The sequence below is a fragment of the Eimeria necatrix genome, genomic scaffold, assembly GCF_000499385.1.
Source record: "Eimeria necatrix Houghton genomic scaffold, Enh_scaff353, whole genome shotgun sequence".
Taxonomy (NCBI): domain Eukaryota; phylum Apicomplexa; class Conoidasida; order Eucoccidiorida; family Eimeriidae; genus Eimeria; species Eimeria necatrix.
Window position 1 is genome coordinate 16,648 of NW_013654043.1, and position 17,445 is coordinate 34,092.

A 17,445-nucleotide genomic window follows, 5' to 3' on the forward strand; every position below is an offset into this window, starting at 1 on the left:
TCCCTTTGACTCCTGAGGGTCTATTTATTGCTTGCAGATAATCTCTACGCATATGTTGGCGCCCTAAATCTGGGTTACCTGAAAGGCTGAAGTGTCAATATTACTTTGCGGAGAGGACTTTCAAGAAAAAGAATAAAACTGTGACACAGTAGTGGCCTTTTCCGCCTCACTTCCCGGCGTAGCCACCAATCTAAACAGCTAGCTGCGATGCCACAAGGTAGCAAGAAAGAAGGCCGCGAGGGCCTATCGGGAAGTTCGTGAACCTACAAACTACAGTATAGCATGCTTTATCAGGAGAGACTAAAGAAATAGTTAGCAGGTAAGCACTTAAGCTTCCCCGAACGCTGCCAGCGAAGACTGTTGCACTGGTCTTCGAGATTCGGGCAGCTCTGGTGGCTCAGTGCTTAGAGGGGCTAAGACTGAAGACAGAAATAACACTCTCTCTGCATTAAGGGATTTTCAAGGCAGAAGAATCTGCAGAGAAAGCCAAGTTCGAAGGGAAGGGGAAACGAGGAGCGCTCAGTGCAGCAGCAAAAACGTGAGCGATGGCTTAACTGCCGTGCTAACTTTGTCAACAGAGAGGCTCCTGTACTGCAACTAACCTGGGTAGACACATAAGTTCTACCTACAGTTTAAAAGGACTCAGGGCCCTTGTTCTTTCCCTCCAGTCCTTTTATTAGCAATTTGCTTTTCCTGGGTCTCGGGCAATCGACTTTCCCACTGAGGCCTTTACAGAATTTCATATTTTCCCCATCAACAAGTGTTGGGAGTGTTTCTTCCAGCTCTATCCCTTCGCCGGCACTCAACCTCGGCTCTCCCGTGTGAATGTTATTATTGAAAATTGCGCGCATTATGAGCCTATGCAGCCTAATAGCTTTCTCCAAGCACAAGTGCTCAAGTGCTCTCAGTTCCAAAACTCAGTCTTCGCCTTCTTTTCTAGTCGAACAGGAAAAGGGTACTGGAAATAGAACAAAAAGGAGATGAAGTTCATAATTGCACGAAACACAAAGCGAGCCAGATGAGCCAAAAGAGCCAAGAGAAACAACCACTTTATTAGCCAGTTTCTATGGAGCCCAGGGGAGGTTCACGGGGCCCCTTAGTTGTTTTTTTGCTTCTGTTTTTTGTTGTTCTCTTTTGCTGCGTTTCTCGACTGGTTGGCTTACCTTTTTTCAATTATCCTCTATTTTTTTGTTTTTTTGCAATACTTTTGTTTTCCCTCGCTCTCGCTCCTGCAGGTCTAAACTCTCCGTCTCTTCTTTACCATTTTCTCTCTCTACTTGTTCAGTTGATCATTTGCTTTTTCTGCATTTTGTCAAGGCCTCTGTCCCCGTTTTCCTCTTCTTTGCTGCATCTGTAGCTGTTTGTCCCCTTTTGGGAAAATGCCTTTTCTTGTTCTTAATTCCAATTGCGCGAAATAAACAAACACCACCACGCGAAGAAGCGGGAAGCCCTCGGCAAATTAAATAATTTGTTTTCAAGAGTTTGCTGCTGTCTTTGTCTCCTTAGCCTGCCTTGAACTATTTAGTTGCTCCTGTTTCTTGTGGACTCGTTCACTTTTGTTTCTCTCTTTCAACTAATTTACTTATTCTCATATTGATTGTCCTGGGCATGCAGATTATATTAAACACATGCTTCCGTGTCAACTTTTAAAATCGTTTTTTTGCCTCCCTCAGTATCCTCTTCAATTTTTTGTCGCAGCTCGCTGCAGTTGCTTCGCCTTCCAGCCTAGCCCTTCGAGCGGCAACTGCCCGGAGCTACTTACTCTGCAGCTAGCCAGCTAGCTGCAGATAGCCGCAGCTAGCCACAGTTAGCTGCAGCTAGCTCTAGTTAGCCGCAGCTGGTCACAGTTAGCTGCAGCTGGCCACAGACAGCTGCAGCTAGCTGCAGCTGGCCACAGACAGCTGCAGCTAGCTGCAGCGAGCTGCAGTTAGCCGCAGCTAGCCACAGTTAGCTGCACCTAGCTGCAGTTAGCCGCAGCTAACTGCAGCTAGCCGCAGCTGCTGTGCTTCAGAGCTAACATAGACAAACTAGCTACAACGCATGGAAAGGAGGTTCCTTGGCAAACTGCAGGTGCGACTAGCTGCAGCTAGCCATAGCTAGCTGCAGCTAGCTACAGCTAGCCGCAGCTAGCTGCAGCTAGCTGCAGCTAGCTGTAGCTAGCTGTAGCTGACGTCAGCTAGCCAGCGCTAGTCGCACCAGATTATGCCATCCTACAACTCTCTGCAGCTAGCTGCAGAGAGTTGTAGGATGCCATAATATGGCTAGCTGCAGCTAGCTGCAGCTAGCTGTCTGTGAGTTGCTGCTCCACCTCGCTAGACTTAAAAACAGCAAAAGTCCATCTTAAGGCGCTAGACCCCAAACCCTAAACCCTAGACCGTAAACCCTAAACCCCAAACCCTAAACCGGAGAAGAAATGGGCTGAAGTTGCTGCAGCTAAGAGACATTATCTTTGCTTTTGGTCTCAGTCTGATTTTGGAATCACAGAGCGGGAACATAGCAGGCTCCTGTCTAGGGCCCCCGGGCGCGCTGTAGGCAGCGGCCCAAACCCTAAACCCTAAACCCTAAAAAAGGGTTTTCGCGGGAAAGGGCTCCGGGTCGCTCTAAACGCTCTGCGTTTGCTGCTGCTGCTGCTGCTGCTGCTGCTGCGCGCTGCGGGGAAGAGCAGAGGGGGGTTTGGGGGCCCCCTCAAGTCGACTTTACATGAAAGTTTCTCTGAGGGTTTAGTGCAACAAACGAGGGTTTAGGGTTTGCTCAAGAGTTGTCTGCTATTGCCAGAATGTTCATAAATATAATTATAATGTCCATGTAAAGAGTCAGCGCCGCAAAGATGTAGTCGTCCACGGAGTACTGGTAGCGCCGGTGTTTGCCCCCCACGACCAGCTGCGCACAAACCCTAAACCCTAAACCCTAAACCCTAAACCCTAAACCTTAGGCCCTAAACCCTCGGCCTTGAGCAGCCTCCGCAAGCAGCGCGAACAACGGCGCAGCGAATATCCACTCAAGGGTTTAGGGTCTAGGGTTTAGGGTTTGGGGCACATCGACGAGAGCTGCACAGCCAGCGCAACCCCGCGCCTGCAACCTGCTAGGGTTTAGGGTTTAGGGTTTAGGGTTTGGGACTTGCCTGCGTGTCGTAGACCAAAATCATGCAGAACAAAACTGTGGCGATGCTCGAGTAAACAAGATGAACAATTTTATTGTGGAAGAAAATGCTCAAGATCCCGAAGATCATGAGGCACAGCACCGCCACGAACAAGTAAGTGCCGCAGCCTGCACCGCAAACCCCAAACCCTAAACCCTAAACCCTAAACCCTAAACCCTAAACCCTGGGCCCTGAGCTCTGGGTGCTGGAGGGAAGAGGGGCTGGCAGAGAGGCTCTAGGCCCTGGCGCGTCACGCCCTCTGCACCCCCACGCCCACGCCCCCAAACCCTAAACCCTAAACCCTAAACCCTAAACCCTAAACCCTAAACCCTAAACCCTACCGGTGAAGTCGTATTTGGTTTGGCAGGCGAAGAGCATCAGGCCAACGACGACGACGAAGGTGGAGCCGATGGCAATTAAGAAACTTTGCCAAGAAGAAGCAGCAGCAGCACAAGAAATAAGAACGGCGTAGCAAGCAGTTATAAGAGTCATGAGAATAAAGTTCATTGGCACTTTTCGCGCCAAGTCCGGCACACAAACCAGCACTGCAGCAGCAAATCACAACAACCCCACCACCTCGATCGTCAGAAGCCCTTGCCCCGTGCTTCCTGCGAAAAAACTACGCTTTCACGAGGGTTTAGGGTTTAGGGTTTAGGGTTTAGGGTTTAGGGTTTAGGGTTTACCCAGCTGCAGCACCAAGCCGCACACTGCAGCAACAATTGCCAGCCAGTAGTTCTGCAGCAGAAAATTCCTCAGCGTTGGGACGAAGCCGAAGGCGGAGGCGATACCGAACGTGAACTGAAGCGCAGCCAAACCCTAAACCCTAAACCCTAAACCCTAAACCCTAATTTCCAAACCCTCAACCCCCACCCTGCACTCCGCAGCAACCTGGCAAGAGGCGGCTCTCTGTCGCGTCCACCCAAACACTTGCAGCGGCTCGGGCCGGCCCGAGGCCTCCCAGTGCGCAACCTAGGGTTTAGGGTTTAGGGTTTAGGGTTTAGGGTTTACGAGGATCTGCACGGCGAGAATGCCCAAAACCTTGCGGACAAAGGCGTGGCGAATCTGCACACTAATGTGGTCTGTTATTTTTGTGTCATCGGAGGGGGGTGGAGGTGACCCCATTTCCATGGATCCAGGAGCTGCAGCAAAACCCCGCAGATTCCGCAAATTTGCTGCTGCTGCTGCTGCTGCTGCTGCTGCTGCAGCTGCTGCTGCAGCTGCTGCTGCTGCTGGCGCTGAGGGTGCGCTGGCTGCGGCGAAAGCGGCGGCGGGCAGCCGTTCTTCGCAGAAAGACACCCCGCGCGGCAAGCCCAAACCCTAAACCCTAAACCCTAAACCCTAAACCCTAAACCCTAAACCCTAAACGCTCACTCGAGCCAGCCGGCTTGCCGTAAACTGGAGAGGGGCCCCCACCAGCAGCAGGGTAGGCCGGGGCCACTGGAGGGTACGGAGGGGCCATACCCCCGTAGGGGCCCCCACAAGCAGCAGGGTAGGGGGGCCCCCCATACTGGGGCCCATACTGGGCCCCATACTGGGGCCCATAGGGGGGGGGGGCCCCCGGGGCCCCGTAGCCCGGGTACCCCCCGGGGGCCCCGTAGGCGGCCGCGGGGGGCGGGGGGCCCACAGCGTACAGCTGGGGGCCCCCCTGGGGGCCCCCCGGGGGCCCCCCAGGGGCCCGCTGGCCCTCCGCTGCAGGGTACTGCTGCTGGCTGGGGCCCTGGTATTGAGCCATGCTGGCTGCTGCTGCTGCGCTGGGGTGAATAGAGAGCTGGGCGAGGCTGTTGGCGTTGGACGCAAACCCTAAACCCTAAACCCTAAACCCTCGGCTCTCCGCGAACAAGCGTGAAAAAAGAGGGGAAGCAAGTGGCAGGGTCTCTCGCGAGGAGCGAGCGCTTTCCACTACACCACGCCGCAACCCGAGCCCTAAACCCTAAACCCTAAACCCTAAACCCTCCGCCGAGAGCTGAAGTCTTCGAAGATGCGCTGGAGCTCTACTGTCAATAAAAATGAAATACTGGTGCCGGTTAACTGAACAACTAAAGCGCAGTTGCAGCAGCAGCAGCAGCAGCAGCAGCAGCGGCAGCTTGCTGCTGCTAACACTGGCAGCTCCAGCCAGCACGAGGGTTTAGGGTTTGGGGCTGAGGTTTAGGGTTTACGGTCTAAGCTGCTGCTTTTCTGTCTATCTTTTTCTTCGTCTTCGCTTCCTCCACAGCACGCAGAATCCGTATTTTTGCCGCAGCTGCTGCTGCTGCTGCTGCTGCTGCTGCTGCTGCTGCTGCTGCTGCCCGCCTGTCCTGATCTGTCGGCGGGCCCCCCTCTACTTTCCCACTCATCTTGTCTCTGTTATGAGACAGCAGAAATAGACGTGGCGAGCACGGGCAGGTTACAGTTGCTGTTTAGCTGCTGCTGGGGAGGATGCAGCAGCAGCAGCAGCAACAGCAGCAGCAGCAACGGCAGCAGCAGCAACAGAAGCAACGGCACCTCCAACCTCCAGCACACACGACAGCAGCAGATGGCGCTGCTGCTGCTGCTTCTGCAGCCATAAACAGCAGCAGCTCTGCCGCCGGCCAGCAGCTGACCAGAAGACACCAAGCTAGGCCTGCTCAGAGCAGCAGCAACTGCAGCAGCAGCAACTGCAGCAGCAGCAGCTGCAGCAGCAGCGATTGCTCTGCAGCACAGTTACGCCTGGATCTTCGTGAGCGTTCTTTTGACTCATACCTGCCGCTCAGCAGCAGCAGCGGCAGCTGCAACTGCTGCTGGCAGCAGCAGCAACAGCAGCAACAGCAGCAGCAGCAGCAGCAGCGAACACCGCGAGCAACGGGCGCTGCTGCTCTGCTGCAGCGCGCTTGTCTTGTCCTGCTGCTGTTCATATATATCTGCTGCTCGCTTGCTGCTTGTGCCTTCCGTTTGCTGCTGAGGGGCTTTAGGGCTATAGTTCCGACACGCCAGCAGCAGCAGCAGCAGCAGCAGCAGCAGCAGCAGCTGGCTGCTGCAGGGACAGGAAGCACCCTAGCTCGGGGAGCTGCAGAAGCAGCAAAAGCAGCTGGCGCTGCAGCAGTTGCTGCTGCAGCGCCTCCCCACTTGTTGATTGTTTTTAGCAGCGACGAGCTGCTGCTGCTCCTAGCGGCCGAGAGGCTGCGTGCTGCTGCGGCTGCTGCAGCAGCAGAAGACCCTGAAACGGCAGCAGCAGCAGCAGCAGCAGCAGCAGATAGCAGCAGCATATGCGTTAAGGAGCTGCTGCTGCCTGCTGTTGTTGCTGCTTTTGCTGCGGGGCTGCGGCACCTTACCTTCAGTGACGCCCCGGGCATATCTGCACTGCAGCAGCACAAGCAGCAGCTGCTGCTGCTGCTGCAGCAGCTGGGCTTCGAGACTTGGGAGCAGATTTCAAACCAGCAGCAGCAGCAGCTGCTGCTGCTGCAGCAGGAGCGGTGCTGCTCCCCCCTGCAGCAGTTTCCGCTGCCGCTGCATTCCCCTACGGCAATTTGTGTTCGACGCCGGCAGCAGCAGCAGCAGCAGCAGCAACAGCAGCAGCAGCAGCAGCAGCAGCAACAGCAGCAGCAGCAAGATGACAATGATGTGCTTCAAGTTCGGTTTTTATGTGGCTGCAACGGGCTGCTAGAGCTGCTTAGCCTGTACGCAGCAAATCGTCTGCTGCCAACCAGCAGCAGCAGCAGCAGCAATAGCAGAAGCAGCAGCAGCAGCTACTGCTGCAGCAGCATCAGCGGCTCGCGGTGCAGCAGCAGGAGCACAAAGAGCTGCTGCTGCGGCAGCGACAGGCTTATCAGCAGCTGCCTGTGCTGCTGCAGTGGCAGCAGCAGCAGCAGGAGCAGCAGCAGAGACTGCAGCCCGTCGCGCAGCAGAAGCATGAGCCACGATGCTGCAGCAACAACCAGCAGCAGCAGAAGCAGCGAAAGCAGCAGCAGCAGCAACGGAGACACTCCTCGCGAGTGGCAGCAAACTAGCACCTGCAGCAGCACAGCATGCACGGCGGCGCTGCAGCAGCTTCCTGCTGTTGCTGCTGGTGCGGTGGAGCAGCAGGACTGCAGCAGCAAGGCCCGCAGCAGCAGCAGCAGCAGCAGCAGCAGCAGCAGCAGCAGCAAGTACACGCTGCCCAGCGAGGACGTGATTAGCGCTGCTGCACTGTACAGACAGCTGTCCGCAGGGGGCAGTTTTCCCTTTCCCCGTTGTTTGCTGCGGGCGGAGGTGCCGCTGCTGCTGCTGCTGCGGACTGCAGCAGCAGCAGCAGCAGCAGTCCTCGCTGCTGCTGCAGCCCAGGCGGCTCGGCGCGTAGCAAGGGCCATCAAGCCCGCATTTACCCCAAACCAGCAGCAGCAGCAGCAGCAGCAGCAGCAGCGGCAGCAGCAGCAGCGGCAGCAGCAGCAGCGGCAGCAGCAGGAAGCCAGCACGGCCACGCTTCGCCAGCTGCTGCAGCAGCTGCTGCTGCTGCTGCAGCTGCTGCTGCCGGCCTTTCTGCGGCGGCTGCAAGAAGAGCTGTCCCCTTTCGGGTGTCTGTCTCCTTTTTCTGCATGCAGCGTCCCCCCGTTGCTGCTGGCGGAGGCAGAGCTCTTTGGCCGCCGCGTGCAGCAGCAGCAGCAGCAGCAGCAGCAGCAGCAGCAGCAGCAGTGGCCTCAGAGGGACCCAAGCCTGCTGCAGCAGCAGCTGCAGCAAACAGGGAACATGGCAGCAGCAGTTGATTCTGCTCTACTGGCTTTCACGGGGAGGCACCTGCGGCTTGGCCGGTGATAGATACGCCTGCTGCTGCTGCTGCTGCTGCAGCTGCTGCTGCTGCAGCAGCAGCAGCAGGCGCAGCTATCAGCAGCAGCAGCAGCTGCTGCTGCTGCAGCGCCGCTGCAGCGCCAGCACTGGCTCCGTCCCTCGGGGTGTACGTACAGCTGCGCGCCTTTTATGCAGCAAAACCAGCAGCAAACTTTCCTCCGACTCTTCACTATTTATTTTCATTAATACTTTTAATTATTATTATTATTATTATTATTATTATTATTTTATTATTTTATTATTTTATTTTCATTTTTGTTTTAATTATTTGTTTGTTGCTGCTGCTGAGCGGCGCACGGCCGTCAGGTGTACAGACACCTCAGACAAAAAACTGTCGAGCCTATAGACGCCCAGCTCTTTGCAGCAGCTGCTGCTTTGCTGCTGCAGCAGCTGCTTTGCTGCTGCAGCAGCTGCTTTGCTGCTGCAGCAGCTGCTTTGCTGCAGCAGCAGCTGCTTTGCTGCAGCAGCAGCTGCTTTGCTGCTGCAGCAGCTGCTATGTTGCATCAGCTGCTCTGGTGCTGCGACAGCTGCTCTGCTGCAGCAGATGCACTGCTGCAACAGCTGCGTTGCTGCAACAGCTGCTCTGCTGCAGCAGCCGCATTGCAGCAGCAGTTGTTCTGCTGCAGCAGCTGCGTTGCTGCAGCAGCTGCTCTGCTGCAGCAGCTGCTCTGCTGCAGCAGCCCTAGCGGCAGTTGTGGCTGCTCTAGAAACCGGCCCATCCACTGGCTGCCGTTCGTGCTGCTGCCGCTGCTGCTGCTGCCACTACTACTCCGCTGCTGCTGCTGCTGCTGCTGCTGCTGCTACTGCTGCTGCTGCTACTGCTGCTGCTGCTGCTGCTGCTGCTGCTTATTTGTTGGTCCGCTGGCGTATGACTGCGAGGTCCTGCTGGAAGCGCCAGTGGCCAGTCCAGCCAGTTTTTCTTAAGTCTAGGAAAGACCTTACTGGCAGGGTCCAGCGGGGAGCAGCAGCAGCAGCAGCAGCAGCAGCAGGAGCTGCAGCAGCAGCAGCAGCAGCAGGCTCTGCGGCTCCGGGGGCACGCTCTGCTGCTGCGCGCAGCTTCTCTATCGACAGCATCTCCGCGTCGGTCTGCAGGTAGCAAACACATGGCCACACGCATGCATTTGCTGCTGCTGCTGCTGTTGCTGCTGCTGTTGCTGCTGCTGCTGTTGCTGCTGCTGCTGCTGCTATGCTAAAGCGGCAGTGCAGGCGGGAAGCAGCAAAGAGCCGAAAACACAAAAGGGGGTTTGAGAAATCAGAAGCAGCAAGACACCGGGCAGCAACAGCAGCAGCCCAGCAGCTGCAGCAGCAACAGCAGCTGCAGCAGCAGAAGCAGCTGCAGGAACACCAGTCTAGCCCCAACAACAGCAGCAGCAGCAGCAGCAGCAGTCTAGCCACAACAGCAGCAGCAGCAGTCCAGCCACAACAGCAGCAGCAGCAGTCTCGCCACAACAGCAGCAGCAGCAGTCTCGCCACAACAGCAGCAGCAGCAGCAGCAGCAATGCAGGCCCACTTGTTTGATGTACTGCAGCAGCAGCAGCGGGGGAAAAAGGGGCCACATGGTGCGGCAGAAAGTTCCTGTCTTTATGACAGCAGCAACAAATTGGGGAGAAAGATTTCTATATTTGAATCTCATGGCGAAAGAGAAGAAGCAGCGCAGCGGGCTGCGTCGGTTTGCTGCTGCTGCTGCTGCTGCTGCTGCTGCTGCAGTGCCCGCTGCTGCAGCTGTGCCTGCTGCGGCGTATGAAGAAGACGCATTCGCAGCTCCTGCTGCAGCGCTCATTGCTGCCTCCGCAGCAGCAGAGGGAGATGCTGCTGCTGCAGTCATCTTCAGCGTGCTGCCGCCGCTGCTGCTGCTGCTGCTGCTGCTGCTGCTGCTGGGGGGATTAGCCGTTGGAAAGCGCAGGGATGCAGAGGTTCCGAGGCTAGTGTGGAGCTTGAATAACCCGCAGCAGCACCTGCTGCTGCTGCTGCTGCAGCAACACACCAGCAGCTGCTGCTCGCTGCATGCAGCCCCGTCTCTGACCTACGGGGGCCCCTGGGGGGCCCCCCTCCACCCTGGGAGTTTAGTGGCTGCGCGTTACCCTCTTTTTCAATTTTAGATTAAATTTATTATTTTAATTCTGCTTTTATTTCACAAGATCCTCCGCAGCAGGGGCTCGCGGGGCCCCGAGGCCCCAAGTGCTTCTTGCTGCGCTGCAGCACAAGACAATGAGTTCCTTCCGCAGCAGCTTTATAAGGAATGGAAGTTTTGCTGCTGCAGCTGAAGCCTCTGTGGCTGCTCCTGGGCCGCAGAGGCTCTAGCTGGTCTTGGGATTTAGCAGCAGCCAGCTGCGAAGGCCGAGGGTTTAGGGTCTAGGGTTTAGGGTTTAGGGTTTAGGGTTTGGGTAGTCTGCTGCTGGCCAATACTGGGAGTGAACACCCACACACTGCCTATGGGCTTATAACAGAAGGCAGCAAAAGTGGCTCCAGAGTTTTTCTCTGCGGGGTTTAGGGAGAAGTGACCTTGGGGGGCTAAGTGCTTGGCCATTAGCCCAGTTTCTTTGTTTTTTTAGTTTGTTTTTGTTGTTTTTTGTTTTTTAATTTGTTTTTGTTGTTTTTTGTTTTAAATGTTTTATTATTTTCCGCTTTTAAACGAATTGCAAGCTCTGGCATGAAAAGGCCGACTTCAGGGTTTAGGACCTCTCGGTGGTTTTGGCAAGTGCAGCAAATGTGAAGCTTCGCAGCCTCGAGTTGTTCACGTTTTTGAAATTATTGAAAGATCATAGACTGTGCAGTACTGCTCCAATTGTCTTATATGTTTGTATATTATAGCCTGTGCAGCGCTGCTGCAATTGGCTTCCTATTGATGCTACTCTTGAGGCTTTTGCTGCAGTGCATGCAATTTTCGATGGTGCTTAAATTGCTTCTTTTGGTGCTTTAGCACTACTTGAAGAAAAGGAATTAGTTTGAAGTTCCTCTTCCAAATAAATAAGTGATTTTGAATCCGTGGCTTGGGTCCAGCCAAATTCTTTTAGTGCTATTTCTCTTTGTTTCTACTGGTTCCAACTGAGCTGCTCAGAGTGCACACTCTATAGTACCTTTAAAGCCTCTTTTCAGTCAATGTCTTCAATTCAGCTTCTGTTACATCAAGTCAAACTCTGCTTCAGCGCGCACCAGCTCCATTAAGTTACCTTTTAGCCAGTGCGCCAGATTGGGGAAGTTCTCATCTCTTGTTCATGGCGCCATAGACATCAGGAAAGCGTTTTTAGGTAGCTGTGCAGACAGCAGCCGGCGCTGCGGCCGCTGCTGTAGCTGCAGCAGCAGCAGCAGCAGCAGCTACAGCACCAGCAGCAGCAGCTGCTGCTTAGCTTACGCTGCGCTGCAGAGGTGTTCGTTGAAACAACTCCATTCGAATGCTTCTCCCGTAGCAGAAACTCTGGCCTCCTGGGGTCTTCAGTCCAGGGTTTTTTACCTCCCAAGACTTCGTGAAGGCCGCAGTTTTCAAACCCCCGCCACCTCAAGCCCATCAGGCAGCAAAGTGAAAGAATTTGGGTCTGGAGTTGAAGAAAACTTGTAGCTGCTGCCACCTTCCCTGCAAATGAGGGCCTCAGTGCACGTGGCGGCTGTCCTATTTCGTGCGCGTGCAGAAAAGAACACTTAGTGCGCAGTGCCTAGATATATAGATATGTATATATATATATATATAAGCCTTATGTATACCCCGTCAAACGGCATTAACTAACTTTTGTTTGCATGGCGTATGTTGCTGAACTGGGGCTTTTGGATGGAATGCGTTTCGCTGGCAGTGGGGGAAAAATTAGCCTCGGTCCTTTCAAATTCGCGAAATGAGAAGCTTCCTCGCTCTCACCTGTCTCACCCGTTCTCTTCTCCTTTAACTTGCATTTCCTGTTATTGCTCCTTCGGCATTTTCACTCGCTTCTATTTCTGTCTACTTTGTTTATTTCTTTCCCCTCTGCTAACCACGACATGCGCGGCTGGGCCGCATTTCCAGGCCTCTTTGCTATTTCAGAACTTCTGCTTCAGTTACTTAGCCTCAGCTCAGTGAACTGCCTCCGTCTCAGCGGAGAAGGCTTGCCGCTCCGTTTTAGGAGAAACCGGCCAATTATTTGTAAGCTCCGCGCGACTCTAGCGGGAGAAGTCCCAAAGACTGCAGCTTGGGGCATTTAAAACAGTAGCAGAGGCTCTACAGCCACTGGCCTAGTTTGTTTTCTTCAGCAAGAGAAAAATTATCTTTTGAAAATTTTCAACTGTTGGCCATCTTGTCCCTGGAGCAGCACTACTTGCGTGACTCAAGTGAGAAAAGAACGTCTTCTGCTTTGGCCTTGTTGACGGCCACAGCCAACTCAGGCACTTCACGAAAAATAAACTTTCCGAATTGCCACTTTTGCCACCCCACGCTGAATTCCATGCTGTTAGCGGTGCATAAGAAAGCCAAGAATTCATCTTGTTTGTCTTGAGCTGCGACAAGCATCTCATTGCTGCGGCTGCCTCAGGAAAGATATTTGAAGTGTTTGTTAATTGCAGCTCCAAAGCTCACTTGAGAGGCTCAGGCTAACTATCTAAAAAGCCCGCCAAGTCATCGCTCGCATGCAGCCCCACAGCTTGCTGGGGATTTAGCTATTCTATTATTTCCCATCTAAGGCTTCTGCTCCCCTCAGATAGACTGAGAAGTCCGCTGGTGGCGCGCTGTGTCGAACACTTACTGGGCGGAGTTCCACGGAAGAGTACAGCCTCTTACTTGCGAAAAAAGCGACTCCATCTTAATAATAATGGCAATCATGAGGGTGAAAATGTCAAGAGTTAGACTAGTAATAGTATTTTCATCATAATTCGCTGCTGTTTTGTGTGGGGGGGCTCGCAGTTCTCCTGATTTTGTGATGCTCTTGTTGCTCCACAGAGCGCGTTTGCTCCAGGATCCCTGCTAAGCATTTGCCCCTTTGCCAATTGCCTTTGCCAAATAAATGACAAGCACTCAGTCTGTAGACTCAATAGTAAACTCGCTTAGTTCTATTCCACAAACTTCGCTGCATGCACTACCCGTCCAGCCCCACAGCAGCTCCTGCTGTGGCAGCCTCTGCATCCTTACGCCGTTTTAGTATTATAATTCGACAATGAAAGATTAGCTGCGGCCTCTGAAGCTTAAGGATCCTGTGTGACTTCCGGGCACACCTGAAATTACTTTGTTTCAAATTTACGTTGGAGCTCGAGTAGGTCATTCAGTTGAAAGCCTCAGGGCAACAAATAGAAAGAAAGTGCAATTAACGGATTTATCCAATTGTCGTTCTGATAAATTGTTTTGTCATTGCCTTTATACGTATATAACTCACTTTCCAGTTGTATTTAAGAGTGAAACGGAAAATGCCTAAGCTCTGGAGATTTTTGCAAATTGGCCTTTTCATTTGGCCTTTGTGGAACTTTAATTCTGCTTTGAACACAACGCCTCAGCAGGCCAGAACAGTTTGCTTCTGGGCACATCAGCTTTGCTGGATGCCGAGGCAGAGCTACAAGTCCTGGATTTCCTTTTTGAACAAAAACAAACTTTTCATGAGAGCTTTTGAAGATATCGGGAAGAACATCTTTGTTACTAGCGGCCTCCAGTGGGCTCGGTGCCACTATGCTTATCTTTTTCTTGGAAAAGTGCCGGGCTCAGAGAAAGCTGCTGAGGGGTCAGCTCTACATTAAGTTTGAAAAACTAAATTCGAAGAAAGATAAAGTGGTCTAAGCTCCCTTCACTCCATGTACACCTTCTGTAGCATCAGTAATATCCAGCAGACATGCAAAAGTAATTTGTTTTTAGCGTTCAAGTTTCAAGACACTCGCAGTGACTTAGGAAAAAGCAATTCTTTTCTCACTGGAGGGTTCATATTTTACGAAGTGTTTCCTAATCTCTCTAAAGAAAAGCCAAAGTGCATTTAAAAGAGGGGAGGAAACAATTAGCTGAACAGAGTTGTGGCAATTGCTGCTTCCTTTTGTAATGCAACGGGAAGTTCTATCAGAGAAGAGGCAGCAACAATGGTGTGCAGTTGCTACTCCGCCCCTGAAGTATTCGAAAACAGCAAAAGCCATTTATTTAATATCTCTTGCAGCAGAAATAAAGCTGCGGGATATTTCTGCATGCACCGGCTGACTGCATGCAAGTGCTGCTGTTCGCCAGGGCCTCTCAGCACTACGGGGGCCTCTGGGGGCCCCCAGAAGAGGCTCTTCAAAACTTCATCAGAAAAAAAGATTGGCAGCAGACAAAATAGAATACTTCACAACTATGCGAGTCCACATGCATGCAGAAGAGCCCTTCAGGGGATAGCCAGCAGCTCGAAAAATCGTGCAAACTTATTTCCGAAGTGTTTGTTTGTGTTTTTAAAAAGACTAAAAGAGCAGCAAAAGCCACAAAGAAGGGCCCCTGAAACTTTTGCTGCCTCAGTAAAAGCCCCGTTGCTGCAGCTGCAGCTCACAGCAGCAAGACAATCCAAGTGGCGCTGAGGCAGTTGCTGCTGCTTCCGAGCCCCGCATGCACTTCTGGCTGCAGCTGGCGCCAGGCGTAACCCGTAGCTGTCTCAGCCCTGCTGCTGCTGCTGCAGCCGCTGCTGCACTTGCTGCTGCTGCTGCTGCTGCAGCAGGCGCCCTTCAAGGCCCCTGGAAAGGGTTTCTATACGTAGCTTTACGTGCTGCTGCTGCTTCCCAAGCAGCTGTGCCTGTGGGGGGCCCCAGTAGGGCCTTGCTGCTCTAGGGGGCCCCCCGGGCTTCAGGGGGGCCCCCGGACTGTAGGGGGCCCCCGGGGCCCCTCGACTTGAAGGGTTAACTAACAACACACCTAAGCTGTTAACTAGCAGCTGCTGCGCTACAGTGCAGCAGGGGGGCGCAGCCTTGTGTCTAAGGTAGCAGCAGATGAGTTTTTCTTTGGTTTTACCTCTTTAGAGAAGTTAAGAAATAGTCTTTTAATGGCAAAGAGGACAAAGACTGAAGCAAGTGCAGCTGCAGACACTGCTGGCGGCGAGGAGTTTGCTGCGTTGGGGGCCTCGTGTGCTCAATTTAGGCTGACTAGGGCTTACGGCTCGAGGTCTAGGGTTTAGGGTTTAGGGTTTAGGGTTTAACAGGGCCCTCAGCTGCTGGGGCGGACGGGGGGCGGCTGCTTGCCTCCCTGGGCTGTCTGCCGCTGCTGCTGCTGCCAGTGCTGGTGTTGCTGCTGCTGCGCAGATGTCTTTGTGACGCAGGCAGCAAAGAAATAAGTGTAAGTGGAGCACAAAAAAGGGAGGTGGGTTCGGGGGCCCGGAGGGTTTAGGGTTTAGGGTTTAGGGTTTAGGGCTGAGGGCTGCTGCAGTGTGTGTCTGAGCGACCCCACCGGCACTGGGGGGTGCACCGTACAGACTGGTGCTGCTACTATTGCTGCGCTGCAGCAGCTAATTGTAGTATGTGTTTGTTGCATTAGCTTCGTATTAATGGAGAGGCTGTTGCTGCTGCAGGGGCCGCCGCACCTCTGGCAGCAGCAGCAGCAGCAGCAGCAGGGCCCCCCCCTGTGGCCTTCCCGCTGCATTTGAGTGCGCCTGATATTTGCCTGTGTGCCTCTTCTCCCACATTTGTAAACTTTTATTTTTCTTTTTTTCTTTCTGTCTTGGGGTGTCTCTCAGCTCCGAGTCCGTTGACTGCGCCCTGCTGCTGCTGCGGCGCCAGCAGCAACTCCCGCTGCCACCTCTGCGCACCAGCAGCAGCAGCAGCAGCAGCAGCAACCGCAGCAGCAAGATCGCCCGCTCTAGGGCTTGCTGCCTTGTGTCGCTGCTCCGCGCCTGTGCGGGGCTCGTGCTGCAGCGGGGGCCCTCTGGGGGTGGATCAGCGATCTGCTGCAGCTGCCTCCACTGCCGCAGCAGCAGCAGCAGCAGCAGCAGCAGGCGGATCAGCAGCAGCAGCTGCAACCGAGCTCATTTCTGCTTGCGCTCAACGGAAACAGGCAGTCGCCTGCAACAGCTTTGACAGCAGCAACACCCGCACCAGCGGCACCAGAGGCAGCAGCAGCAGCAGCAGCAGCAGCAGAACTAGCAAAGTTGCCTGCGCTGTGTCGCAGCAGCAGAAATGGAGTCGCAGCAGCCACAGCCGCAGCAGCCGCTGCACCAGCTGCCGCTGGGCATCCCAGCTGCAGTGCTATGCCCGCCTCTAATTTGTCCAGAGATGAGCAGCAGCAGCAGCAGCAGCAGCAGCAGCAGCAGCAGCAGCAGCGACAGCAACGGCGTGCTGGCTGCGCCGGCTGCTGCTGCAGGCGTGGCGGTGGCAGGAGGTGCAGCAGCAGCAGCAGCTGCGGGCCCCGCAGCAGCAGTAGCTGCTTCTCTGGCTGCGGGCGCCGAGCCGGGCGCCGCAGCAGCGGCGCTCCCAGCAGCAGCAGCAGCAGCAGGCGGAGAAGCAGCAGCAGCAGCAGCAGCAGCAGCAGCAGGATTCAAAGGCGCAGGGCTGCCGCCTTTGGGGGAGGCCGAGCTGGAGACGGACACAGGCCCGTGCAGCAGCAAGCCGTCGGAGGGGGGTTTTGGCTCGGAGCCGTTTGCTGCTGCTGCTGCTGCTGCAGCAGCAGCAGCAGCTGCTGCACCGCCGCCAGTGCTGGGCAGCTCCTGCTGCCTCGCTGCAGCAGGAGACAACGCAGAGAGAGACAACGGGGGGCTGCTGCCAGAATCCTTCTTCGATCCTGCTGCTGCTAATAGTCCTTCTGCTGCTTCGGATGTGCAGCAGGGGGGCCCCCAGTTGGGGGGTTTTATATCTCATGGGTACAGCGAGACCCCAGCAGCAAACTCTCCCGTGGCAGCAGGGGGCCCCTTTGCTGCTGCTGCTGCTGAGGGGCTCTTTGGCCTTCGCGAGGGGCAGATCTTCGCGCTGCAGCAGCAGCAGCACCTGCAGCAGCAGCTGCCCGCCGCCAGCCCGCAGCAGGTCCAGCCCTTCCTCCCCGCTGCCGTTGCTGCAGCAGCAGCAGCAGCGGGAAGGAGAGCAGCAGTCAAGAGGGGCCCCTCCCAGGGGCCCTCTTGCTTGGCTGCTCGAATGATGGCAGCAGAAAGCATAAGACAGACGCGGGCGCTCAACGCTGCTGCTGCTGCTGCTGCTGCTGCTGCTGCTGCTCCTGGCGGGGCCGCAGCGGGAGCAGCAGCGGCGGGCTCGAGCTGCAGCGCGGCGTTTCCGAGCTGCGGGCGGCAGCAGCAGCGGCGCGCAGCAGCAGCAGCAGCAGCAGCAGCAGCGGAGGAGCTGCAGGGGAGCGAGGAGGCGGGGAGCGGCGTGGAGGGCGAGGAGGGTGGGGACCCTGCTGCTGCTGCTGCTGCTGCTGCTGCTGGGGGCTCTTCGGCTTCCTCTGCAGCAGCGCAGCAGCAGCAGCAGCGGCTGCGGGGCTCGCGCGCAGCAGCAAAGAGCAGCGTGCGCGTGAGTCGGTTTGCTGCTCTCCGGCGGCGGAAGGAGCGGCGGCAGTGGGGGCTGCGGCGGTCCGGCGCAGCAGCAGCAGCAGCAGGAGCAGCAGCAGCAGCACAAAGTGGTTTGGCTGCAGCGCAGCGACGTCAAGGGTTTGCTGCCGC

General features: G+C 55.2%; 3 protein-coding genes across 3 annotated transcripts; 2 read left to right on the forward strand and 1 right to left on the reverse strand.

Annotated features, from left to right (window-relative positions):
- Positions 1-2,751: 2,751 nt before the first annotated feature.
- ENH_00046340 (hypothetical protein, conserved) lies at positions 2,752-4,871 on the reverse strand (the record flags this gene model as incomplete). The annotated part of the gene is made up of 6 exons (XM_013581008.1): positions 2,752-2,880; positions 3,137-3,267; positions 3,481-3,684; positions 3,823-3,937; positions 4,148-4,278; positions 4,511-4,871. The coding sequence occupies 6 exons, from the start codon at positions 4,869-4,871 to the stop codon at positions 2,752-2,754; spliced, it is 1,071 nt and encodes a 356-aa protein (XP_013436462.1).
- A 683-nt stretch (positions 4,872-5,554) lies between these two features.
- Positions 5,555-7,882, forward strand: ENH_00046350 (hypothetical protein, conserved; the record flags this gene model as incomplete). Its single annotated transcript, XM_013581009.1, has 1 exon — positions 5,555-7,882. The coding sequence occupies one exon, from the start codon at positions 5,555-5,557 to the stop codon at positions 7,880-7,882; it is 2,328 nt and encodes a 775-aa protein (XP_013436463.1).
- An 8,094-nt stretch (positions 7,883-15,976) lies between these two features.
- On the forward strand, positions 15,977-17,445 carry ENH_00046360 (hypothetical protein, conserved; the record flags this gene model as incomplete). Its single annotated transcript, XM_013581010.1, has 1 exon — positions 15,977-17,445. A coding segment is annotated over one exon (1,469 nt), but the record flags the coding sequence as incomplete, so codon positions are not given.